This window comes from Pterocles gutturalis, unplaced genomic scaffold (genome assembly GCF_000699245.1).
Source record: "Pterocles gutturalis isolate BGI_N339 unplaced genomic scaffold, ASM69924v1 scaffold31863, whole genome shotgun sequence".
Classification (NCBI taxonomy): domain Eukaryota; kingdom Metazoa; phylum Chordata; class Aves; order Pterocliformes; family Pteroclidae; genus Pterocles; species Pterocles gutturalis.
In genome coordinates, this window is record NW_010119048.1 from 1 (window position 1) to 11,376 (window position 11,376).

Here is an 11,376-nt window from a genome sequence, read left to right on the forward strand (position 1 = left end):
GCTTAACAGGTTTAAAATAAAAATGTGTGTTCATCTAGGTTTATACCCTCAGGTTTCTCAATTCCAGGCTTCACTTTGTAACAGAGACACTGAGAACAGGAACTGGAAATCCTGTGTAGTCCTGTTCCTAATCCTGGCTGTAAGAACCCATAGACAAATCTTACCATGTATAAAAATATTAAGAAAAAGAATGGTTATTATACATGAAAATCAGAGGAGGTTTAGTCTGAGGAAAACTATTTAGCCTGAAGTTAATCAGGTTTTCCATTTTGTGTCTGTTAGATTTACAAATTAAAGCTTCTATGAAATGAGCCACTACAAGATCTGGTCTGAGAATTAGACTTTTAAATGGGGTTTTGATACAGAATTTTTTATTGTTAAAAACCCCTCACTTTATACAAGAAGAGGAACATAGAAAAACTCCTGCAGTTGTGTGGCAGTCACATTTGCCATGCATGTGCTGCTAGGTTTGAAGGCTTAAATATAATCTCTCTCTTAAGAGAAAGCTTGATTTTTTCCTAAAAAAAAAAAAAAACTCATATAAGGCCCCATCTAGGGGTTTAGAGGCAATGCATATTTCAGCTTTCTGTGTAAGCAGCCATGGGCTGAGTACTCTCAGCTGTAAAATTCAGTAGAAGTTACCCAAAGCATGAAAGTTTAATTCAGTTTACGGCTGTTTTCATTATTTTTCATTATTACTGTATTTTATTATTTGAGGATGAATGAAATGCTTGGTTTTGGACAGAACAAGGAGGTTCTGGTTCTTCCCAGAAAAGGCCAAAGTCCGTGCTTTCTGTAAGGACTGTAATCCCTTGGCTTCACTTGCTGAACATAATTAAAGAGGCAAGTGGTGTGGGACTGAACTCTGAACTTCACCCATCTGCCAGTTTTGATGGCAAACAACTGAAATGACATGCATTTAACATCTCCTAAATACCAGAGCCTGCCTACAACTGTTACCAAACTGCTATCTAGTGAAAAAACAAACTGAAAGGCAATTCTCCTTTTCACCGCACAGCATCACATGGGAAGCGTGTCAGGGCTGAAGCGCTCGCGGAAGTGGCCTCGTTTCCTGCTACCAGGAAGTGAGTGTTGCTCAAGCCCAGCAGCTATGGCAGCCGACGAGAGGGACTACAACCTGACGGAGGAGCAGAGGGCTATCAAAGCCAAGTACCCACCGCTCACTAAGAAATATGAATGTGAGTATTTTTAGTGCTCGCCTGACACAGCACACGAGTGACAGTGCAATCGTGAGGGGGAGGAAGGGGATGGACAATAGCAGGATATGCTTTTTAGGCACGTGTGGGGTTTCTTAGTATGCCAGTATTGTGTGCGTTTAGACTGTGGGATGCATCTGTAGTTGAGTTAATAGTGATGAGATATCTACAATTTTCTTTATCACAGATAAATGCCTTTGTTGTTACAGGTGCTAAAGAAATCATAATAGAAATAAAATTAGTTAAGTTGCACCTTAAAAACTTTCCCCTTTCAAGCTGTTTCTTGGTAAGGCAGTACATTTTTTTACCTTTCTTGTATAGGAATTGATATTCAAGAGTGTGTTAGTCTTCTGTGTTTTTTCTCCTACATGCACTACTGAAAGATCATTATCTCTCCCTTTCCCCACCCCTGGAATGTCTTCTAAGAACATGTCAAGCAAGTGGGTAGCAGCCAAAGGGCTCCCTTTCAGCGCTCACAGGAGACTACTCAGTGTCTGTTCTGTTTGAGTGGTGTCTGTCTAGAGGGACAGTGCCTGTTACTGTTAGAATATACATTTTAGGATGCGTTCAGATCTTTATTTGATAGTGCAGAGACATGGTGACATACTACAATAGTCACGCTGCTCCCATAACTAGAAGAGGTTTTATTCTTCTTTTACATCCACTGGAATTTGTTTGCTTTAGAGACGGTTGTTGAGAATCCATTAATAGCGTGTGAATGGTCTAAAGAACATCAGAGCAGTTGATTAGAGCGGTTAGAGTGATCATGGTGTCGCATTTTTTTTTTTTTACATCCCAAGTTAGCTCTGTTTCTGCCAACCTGGTGTAATTTTGTATTTCCCTCATTCCTCTAAATGAATATAAATTACGTTCACGTAAACCTTGATACATGCTTGGGGTGTTAATCCTATTTTATTAGTGAAGACTGCCTTCTATTTTATATTACATACTTTTTAAAAGTTGCACTTTTTGCATAATGGGTGTTTTTGGGTGTGGACAGGTATATTTGTTCACTGAGCTGGAAGTATTTGCAAATCTCATCCTCTGCATGAATAATTTTCCATCCTACAGACTTCAGCAAAAACTCTTTATTCCTGGTTAAAGTTTCTTTTATTGCAGTTAACTTGTAGAAGCCTGTTGTGTTACGCCAGCCGTACCTTGCACACAGTGCTGTACACATAGGGCACTGACATAATTATATTAAACATTGTTTTTCTGCTTGGCAGAGATAATCTGAGATTCCACCTGTGCTAACTTTTTCTAATACAGTAGAAAAAAAAATATTATCACTATTTCACATCAGAAAATGAATGCAAAATATTCTTGTTATAACAACAATATCTGATTTCCTTTTTTTTTAATCTTCATTTTTTAAAACATGTTTGGTGATGTCATGTCTTTTCTTCTTTCTTCCTGCTCAGATTTGGATCACACAGCAGATGTGCAGTAAGTATGGGCATCTGGGATTTCTCAGTGTGACAAATTGAGTATTTTTTACACTGCTATAAATCTGGAATACCTGTCGAAGACTGGTTGCAGGTGTACACCTTATGGAACTATGAAATGTCACACACTGGGTTTTTGGACAGTCAATTTTGTTTCTGCTCTTGAGAGAGTATAGAACCAGCTGTCTGGTTTCTTTTCTAATGCAATATTCCTATGGTGCTGCTGATTAAGTCTCTGTTATTTTGAAATGTCTTTTGAAATCTCATTTTAATCCCTTCCTTTTAAAACAGATTTCTTCTGAGTAGTTCACTTTATTTATAGACATCATAGGAAATATTAGGAAATAACTTTCTTGTTGTCCATTACAACATTTATTTTCCATATTCTCCCAATAAATTATTCTCCCAAACCACAAGAAGGACAATCTTTGTAATCTGCCCAAATGCATAGGTATAGAAAAGCAAGCATTTTTGTTCATTCACTTCCTCTGCGTTAATTCTCATGTTCTGATTTCTCACCTGCATAATACTCTGGGGGTTTTTTTTGTTGTTGTTGTTACCATCTGGTAAATTATCCCATGTCTTTTTAGGCTACATGCTTGGGGGGACACTTTGGAAGAAGCGTTTGAGCAGTGCGTTATGGCCATGTTTGGCTACATGACTGATACAGAGACTGTGGAGCCTGTGGATACAGTAGAGGTCGAGGCAGAAGGTAAGGCTGCGTTGACTTTTTATATTGGAACTGTATGAACTCTGAGGGAGAAGAGTGCCAGAATTTTGAATATTTACATGTAGTGTTGCTGCAGTTAATTAAAATCTAATTAAGCATCACTAATCTGAATCTTCAAATAGTGCTGAAGCTGTACATCTGATATGCTCTTAAAAATGTTTGGGTGTTCTTGCTGAGACAATCAACGGACTTATCTTCTCTGCTTCCAACATGCAGGACACGACATGTTGTCTCTTCTCTTCCACTTCTTGGATGAGTGGCTGTATAAATTCAGTGCTAATGAGTTCTTTATACCCAGGGTAAGTTTTGTTTTGATCTTTTTCCATTTGTAGGTTGAGGCTATTCTCTGATAATGCCAGCTCTGAATGCAGTGTTACTTTAGGGGGAAAAAATGGAATTTCTGCCTGAAGATAGAAGATGTTACTGACATATTTCTCCTCTTGCTTTCTCTGCAGGAGGTGAAAGTGCTTTACATTGACCGAATGCAATTCAAAATAAGATCAATTGGGTGAGCCTATCAGTTAAATAATGAATATCTTTACCGAGAACACATATATTGCCTTCAGAGTAACCACTCTGAAATACCATGGTGTGCTGGAGTTCACTGATGTTTTCTGAAAAGTGGATGGTGGACTCTTTTTTTTGGTTTGGGTTTTTTTTTTTTTTTCTTTGAGGCTTTAAATGAAAATCTCTCTGTCCTATGTTCATCAATGAAACTAATTGGAATATTTGGTAAATATTACCAAAATTCTAACCACCTCTGTTCTTTTTGCCTTTAAAGGTGGGGAGAAGAGTTCTCTTTACCCAAACACCCTCAGGTATGCAGTAGTTCATCTGTACATCTTTTACATTTCAGGGGTAGGATGAGGAGGTGTGGTGTCTTTTAAATCCGATCTCTTAAGTTCTCACAAGATCCAAGTATAAATGTGTCTGAATTGTATCACAGGCACTGAACTTAAGATCTCACTTTCTGCTTGTTTTCTGTGAATACGTTCCTGAAACTGTTGACCTGATCAGCATCATGCTTCCTCAGCACTAACAAAACTCAACAGTTGGCTTCCTTGTTGTGATGCTGATAACGCAGTAAACTAATCTGTACTGAGAATGTGTATGTGGGTTTGGTTTTCACACTATTATCACAGCTTTTTTTGCCTAGTCAGGTTTTGCTTCTTTTTTTTTCCCCTGAGGATTTGCTTCTAGCAATTCTTTATCTCCCTGATAGCTCTTGAGCTGTGTCAGTATTAGCATAGAAATGTTGATGCTCTGTCAGATGTAAGAGGAGGAATTGGTAGTATTTAAGAGGCAATAAAATAAGAGTTACTTATTCACTATTTGGCTGTGTCTTTTCTCTCTAGGGTACAGAGGTGAAAGCCATAACTTACTCAGCAATGCAGATCTGTGAAGATGAAAAGCCAGAAGTCTTTGTCATCATTGATATTTAAAGCAAAAAAAGCCTGGTCAAGTGGATACTCGTCATTGGCTGGCAAAAGTCCCTCAAAAACTGTAATCCCCGTGGAAGTAACTAAGAAAGTGGCCAATTAAAGCCATAAATTGAAGGTGGTAATTGTGGGGAATGTCAGCCTTTGTTTTGACTTGAGGGTGGTGAGACAGAGGATACCTGCATGCCAGGAAAAAAAACTATTTGGGGTTTTGGGGGGTCTTGAAAAGAAGAGAGTTGTAGGGATTGAAAGTCTCTCAGGAAGACTTTTAAGGCTGTTACGTGTGTTAGATGCTGTGTGAACTAAATAGAGAAATCAGTGGAGCTGCTAGCTAAAGTACTGCCTTCTTGTAGAGTGGCAGGAGATAATGTTGATTGACATGATTTCGTTTGCAGATTTAAATATTCTAATTATGAGGCGATGGACATATTATATAGAGGGTCCAAAATATCTGCAGTGTGTCAGATTTAATATAGAAAAACTTCTGACTGTTCGAAAGGACACCTAAGAAAATATACTAATTAAAAAAACCAACCACCACACCTTCTGGACTACTTTAAAAAAAAAAAAAGTCATGCCAGCAGGTGGTGCTGAATTGCTGTAGATAAATTTCCACATGCGCTCCTAAAGCTTGTGACCATGTATGTGGAATCCTAATAGTGGAATCCTGTTTTCACTTTTAAAATTAGGCAGCTTTCCTGCTGTGGTGGAGAGGGGTGCACCGCTTTCTCTGCAGGTTCCCTCCCAACTATGTCCTGTGAAAGCTGATTCTCCTTTTAAAAACCAGAGGATTTGGGTCAGCTTCCCTGGCTTCCTTCAGAAAGGACAAGACAGACAATCCTTTAATGTCAAAGAATTACGGACTTCACTGACTCAAAATTAATGAAAAATAACCAGAAGTGTGTCTTGCTTCATGACACAGGACAGGAAATGTTCATTACCTGCCCTTGCTGTGGAAAGGGGAGAGGGGCACAGGGAGCAAGGGTCAGTCAGCGCTCGCCTGACCTGCTCTTCTATTGTAAATATAAGTGTCTCATCTTTATTTTGTTGTAAAGTCATCTTAAATAGATCTTGTTTTATTTCCATATTGTGAAGATTGAGGGATAAAATCCCTCTTTTATGCTGAAATAAAACTTGGGACTGAAATAATTAATGGATTTCTGTGTGAATAATTTTAGCCAGTGGATTTTTAACACCAGTGAACTACATTTGTGCTTTGTTCTAAGGTGAGCAGACTTTTTTGTAGAGAATGACAATACGCCCATTGGATGGTACAAAATTCAGTATGATTTTCACACGCTGGGTTTTCTTCCCCCCCTCAGGAGCAGCCCTGAGGCTTCAGTGCATGCCCACAACAGGCCGGACACAGCGGTGCTGTGGAGGAAGAGCGAGGCCTGGGCCCGCCTGCCGGTGCTGCTCGGAATGAAGGGCTCCAGGCCTTCCCCCGGCACAGCAAACCGCCTGAACCCCCGGGAGGTGAGGGCCATGGCGGGCGGGCGGGCTGCTGGCTGCCGCCTCCCCTCAGCCAGGCAGAGAGCTGCTGCTGCCGCTCATTGACACCTCATTGGCGGGTTAGGTCAGGTGACTGGGGTTAGCCAATCAGGCGTCGAGTTGAGGGGGGCTTTGTTCTCCACAGAGCCTGAGGAGACGGCTGGGACCCGTGAGGAGGACAGTGCCTAGGGAGGCTTTTCCTTTTGCCCAGCCCTCTAAAAGGAGAAAAAAGAAAATTATGTAGTTAAAATTTAACTTTGTAGAAGTGCTGAGATGCCCTATGTCTACCATCCGTCACAGGCTGTAGCGACACAGTGAACTGCTGTGCTTTTAGAAATGCTGACAGGAACTGGCAAGAAAAACATTTTGAATTAACTAAGTAAGTGTTAGTAATCTATTTTTTTTCAATATTTCTTAAGTACATATTATAAAACAGGCCTTAAATTCACTTTGTCCAGCGTGTTTCATGAAAGTTCTCTCAGTGCACTACGGGAGCCCCACTGCTGGCTGTAGCCTCTCTGAGCTGGGGCCCACTCAGACAATTAACCATCTGGAAGTGGTTAATTCAAAGACCTGTTTAAACTGCAAACCCTTCTTGTCTTGCTGGTAGTTGCACAAGCTCTCTAGCAAGTTTGTGTGCGTCTCTGTGGGATCAGCTAGATGAGGTAGTGGCTGTTCCAGCAGCCAGATTCAAAGGAGATGGGACTCACAGGGCACACGAGACTGGTGGAGGCAACTGCCAAAGGATACTTATTACTGATGCAAGAAGTTTCATGAGGTAGGTAGAGTGGAGACCTACTTGGAAAAGGTGTGCATTGGCGGTTACTAAATGTACAAATCCCAATTTACGAAAATCCCCTAAACTGCAAATGGCTGGAGTTTTTTTGGGAGAGCATTAGGGAATTATTATACAGGCTTGCCCTGTTCTCACTTTTACCTAGGTATCTGTTAATGGCAACTGCTGGAGACAGGGAGAACCTTGATGTGAATCAATATGGCTGTTCTCAAATTCTCTACAGGGAATTTTTGCTTGCTTGGCAGTAACCTCAGGCTACAGATTCTGCTAACAGGAAAGGAAACCTAGCATAAAATGAGACATGAGACCAAACAGTGGCTCTTTATCAGGAGTACCTACTGTCAATGCCATTCTTTGCTCTCAGGCAGAACGTTTTTTCTATACATTCTCCTCGAGATTTTTTTTTTAATCATTTTAGTACAGTTTCTCTAGCAAGTGGAGGTTCTCTGACCTAAATGACTGGGGAAAAAAATATAATTACTAAAGAAGCTGAAGAGATTCCAGAACTACAAAGGTTGCTTAAACTCTAAGGGAAAGTGTCCTTATAAACCAATGTTTTTATGCGGTCTGTCAAGCAGCCATTAAGCATCCTAAATTTATATAAGCAGGAAAGCCTTTCTAAAGTAGTGTCCCACTGAAATTGAAGGGACTTGTCCTCTTTATTATCTTAGCCTTAGACAGACAGGAGTTTAAGCAAATCTTGCACCAGTCCTGAAAAAAATTGAAAAAACCTGACAACTGTACTTCCAGTGATGGCCATTTTATTTCCTTGGAACCACATTAGTGTATTTTTCTTTAAAATTCACAGTACAAAAACACTGCATATCTGAAAAGGCAAACTCATACCACCCAAGTGCGCTACCGATGCTCTGTTCGTTATTCTACTCTGTATGGCTGTGTGTATTCTTGAAAATTATTCATGCTTTTCTGAATTATAAGAAGCAGTAAGGTCACACAGAAAACAAAGCTCTCATAAATAGGCTCTTCAAAAACAGGAAGAATTCCACTTGTTTTCTTTACTCCTTATGAAGTTTCTTAAGTGTATTTACATGTTAATTACAGTGTCAACAAAAATGTGTTTTACATTTCTAAGCTGCATACTTTAGTAAGACTTTTTCAAAGCAAATTATCAATATTTGTGTTTTAAAAAATCTATATAATATAGAATCTTTGTAGAACTGCAAATTGGTTCACACTTTCATTATGAACAGGAGCTCCAAGCAAGTCTTGGATGAAATATAAACTAATTCTTCTAAATAGTTTCCAGATAATAAGTACATTCTGGATGATATTTAGAAGCAGTTACACTGTTGCATATCTGTAAGTACAAAACAACTTGTTTGTAGGCCATGTTTTGTTTCTTATAATAGAGTTTTAGCAATATTTAATTTTCATGAAATTAATAAACCAGCATTAGTTGTTAGGACACAAGTAATTTAATCTTGAATACAAGTAACAAATACACAAATATATCTACCTAAGATTTGGTTTCACCTTTTCATCTGCCTCTTCTGGAATATCCTCAGTAATGTGCCGGACAGCCAAGTTACACGGTTCCTCTTCCATTGTCTCTTCATCTGATTTCTGTTCCTCCTCCAAAGCCCATTTGGAACATTTGTTTCCCGTGGAGGAGACAGGAGAATGTTCTGCATCTAAATCATCAGGGATGCTGTCAAAATTAGCTTCTGCTAGACACTTATGGCACAGTCTGTAGCGTCTTGTTCCTTGCTGAACAACACATCCTGTTAGGTCAGTTACGTGACGCTTGCATTTTCTGCAGATCAGTTTGCCTGCTTGATGTATCTAAAGAGATTTAAAATTTGAAAATGTCAGTGTTCATCCAAAAGCAGTTTTATTTACTTTTTTTAATTAAAAAAAAAGTTCACTGAATCATTCTAAAAAATGAAATTAAAAATATAATTTTCCAACTTAAATAATGAATAATCAAAGCCAATGTGCAGCTTGAAGCTTTTCTGGTATTAATTCTGGAAATGACTGAACAGCTGGTACCAATGACATCTTGTGGGTTTTTTCCTAGGCTGACTCTCCGATTGAAATAGCGTACCGTTTGGAAGTGGTTACGTAAATGCTCTAGACGGGTGAACCTTTTCCCACACACTTCGCAAGGGTACGGTCGCTCCCCTGTGTGACACCGAAGATGTCGCTTCAGGTCTGCCCGTCGTTTCACTGTGTGCGTACAGAAGGGGCATTTGAATCGCATCCGAGGTAGGTCATCTGTTACAGAGAAACGGGTATAATATCAAAAATCAGCAGTATTTCTTTATGTAGTAATTTGATTATTTTTCATCTTAAATAAGCAGCAGTTCATTTCTCCTCTGGTCTGTCACTAAATGTGATAAATCCCAAAATAATGATCCCCAAATCCAGGATTTCTTACTGAATGTGTTAAACGGGTATTAGATAGTGTATTCTTTCTTACTCAAGAGTATTTTTTAGACCTGCAGATGATCATAAATACACAGCTATTCTATACAGTCATATCTGCCTCTTCCATCGGCTGACAGTTCATAGTTGTGACATTTATAATCTCTATGTCATATACTAGGGTGCCTAAAGTCTGAAAAATAGGCAATTATAATAAAATACAGCTACATTACTTTCCAAAGGAATGCACCTAAGAATACACCTGTCAGGTTTATTCCATCATCATGCTGCCAGTCCATCAAGACCTTAGATGCTTTATGTCGTGTGGCCAGTCATGAAGTTTGGGCTGGTTGGGACCTTAGGGGAAATGCAGCATCCTGCCAGCGACATGGCCTCTTGTGAAGGACTGGGGTTGGTTTAGGCTGAATGCCTCTACTACTGCCAGGTATTGGGGATACTACAAGAGGAATTCAGTCCTTCAGGTCCCAGTCAATTACAGCTCTTGAGGCTTCGTTAAACTCCACTTAGGTCCAAATAATCTGGCATGTACTGTTTTAACTTTACAGAATACCCGAGTCAAGCTCTCTGATTCTAATTCTCATGCCCTGTCCTGGCTTTAAAGTCTCTCATTCTGTCAGGCACTATAATCGAGCAGATCAATAAAACAATCTGCAAGTCTAGGCATCATTTTGGTTTTCATGCAGCCATATAAATTCTCTCCAAAAGATCACCTGAATTCTTCCAAATTAAGACAAACTTTGCAAAACCGAATCTATTTTTTACCTTCATTCCAACTAGTCATTACACCTAAAATTGTGGGCATTGAGGTGTACAGTTCCTCTGCTTTTAATTCCATGAACTCAGGAGTTCTTGAAAGTTCTTGTTCTAGCTGAGCAACAGACCACCTCTTTGGTATCGCTTCCGAGTTGTTCTTATATCCATAATCATCGTGTTCAACATCATTCTCAGCATCAAATTCAACCTCCTCTCTAACCCGAGAGATGTGGCTGGAATCTGTCGCACTGCCAGCTCGATTTACACTGCACAAAATCACGGGCCTGTGACAGCCCGAGGTGCTTTCGGCGCTTTCTCGTTGAGCCCTGTTTCCTGCCTCTTTTCGATAGCTGTGTTTCCGCCCGCTGAAGAATCACCTGGGAGGACAGGTAGCTGCTGTAACTACTCCAGGAATTTTCATTCACCGTGTTAGGCTTTTCATCTGGAATCGAGTAGGAACGCCTTGGGTTACTCTTTGCTTTCCTTCTTGACCGATACAGAGGCGGATGGGCAGGTTCACTGTTTGTACTTTTGGCCGAAAGGCTGAGGTAATGATCTTTTTCCTTCTCGTTAATATCTAGCGAAGACTTAATGAACGTTTTACAGACATTAAGAATATCTGTCATCTGCAGATAGCTAGCAGCTGACATCACTTCGATCACGTTTTGACTGGTTAAAGACAATATTCCTGAATACACAAAGTCCAGGATAACCATAAATGTCTCTGGGGAGAAGACCTCAAACGTAGCAGTTGTCAGCTGACTCATCTCCTTCGAGCTCTGTGAAAGGAGCATTTTGAAATAGCCGCTGCTGGCAAACAGCACATTGCGGTGCGCTTTAAAGACCTTTCCCTCAACCAGGATATTGCAGTCACAGAATAAATCTTGCTTCCGTTGTTCATTTAGTTGCTCGAGGAGGTGGAACTGGTGGGAAGAAATCTCCATCCCAGTCCGGGAGTAACAGGAAGGCTTGATCTAAAGTAAAAAGCAAGCATAATCGTGACCATCTAACCTAATGTTGCTGAATCCTATTTTAAAGTCGCGCGTGTCCGTGCCTTAAACCCGCTCGTTGTGTCCGCGGGCTGTGCCGGACCGCACCG

The 11,376-nt window shown here is 40.1% G+C and overlaps 2 protein-coding genes across 2 annotated transcripts; one reads left to right on the forward strand and one right to left on the reverse strand.

The window, feature by feature from the left end:
• The first annotated feature begins 1,111 nt into the window (after positions 1-1,111).
• Positions 1,112-4,834, forward strand: ZBTB8OS (zinc finger and BTB domain containing 8 opposite strand). Its single transcript, XM_010076443.1, has 7 exons — positions 1,112-1,199; positions 2,639-2,663; positions 3,253-3,374; positions 3,609-3,691; positions 3,848-3,900; positions 4,174-4,210; positions 4,748-4,834. The coding sequence occupies exons 1-7, from the start codon at positions 1,112-1,114 to the stop codon at positions 4,832-4,834; spliced, it is 495 nt and encodes a 164-aa protein (XP_010074745.1).
• A 3,757-nt stretch (positions 4,835-8,591) lies between these two features.
• ZBTB8A (zinc finger and BTB domain containing 8A) lies at positions 8,592-11,221 on the reverse strand. The gene is given in 4 exon segments (XM_010076444.1): positions 8,592-8,921; positions 9,184-9,353; positions 10,287-10,537; positions 10,539-11,221. Coding segments are annotated over 4 exon segments (1,434 nt in total).
• Positions 11,222-11,376: the final 155 nt, after the last annotated feature.

Excerpts from the sequence above, each read along its gene's own strand:
- ZBTB8OS (XM_010076443.1), top strand. The coding sequence starts at position 1,112 with ATGGCAGCCGACGAGAGGGACTACAACCTGACGGAGGAGCAGAGGGCT. Across the intron at positions 1,200-2,638 it reads GCTCACTAAGAAATATGAAT|ATTTGGATCACACAGCAGAT; the intron begins GTGAGTATTTTT and ends CTTCCTGCTCAG. Across the intron at positions 4,211-4,747 it reads CTTTACCCAAACACCCTCAG|GGTACAGAGGTGAAAGCCAT; the intron begins GTATGCAGTAGT and ends TTTTCTCTCTAG.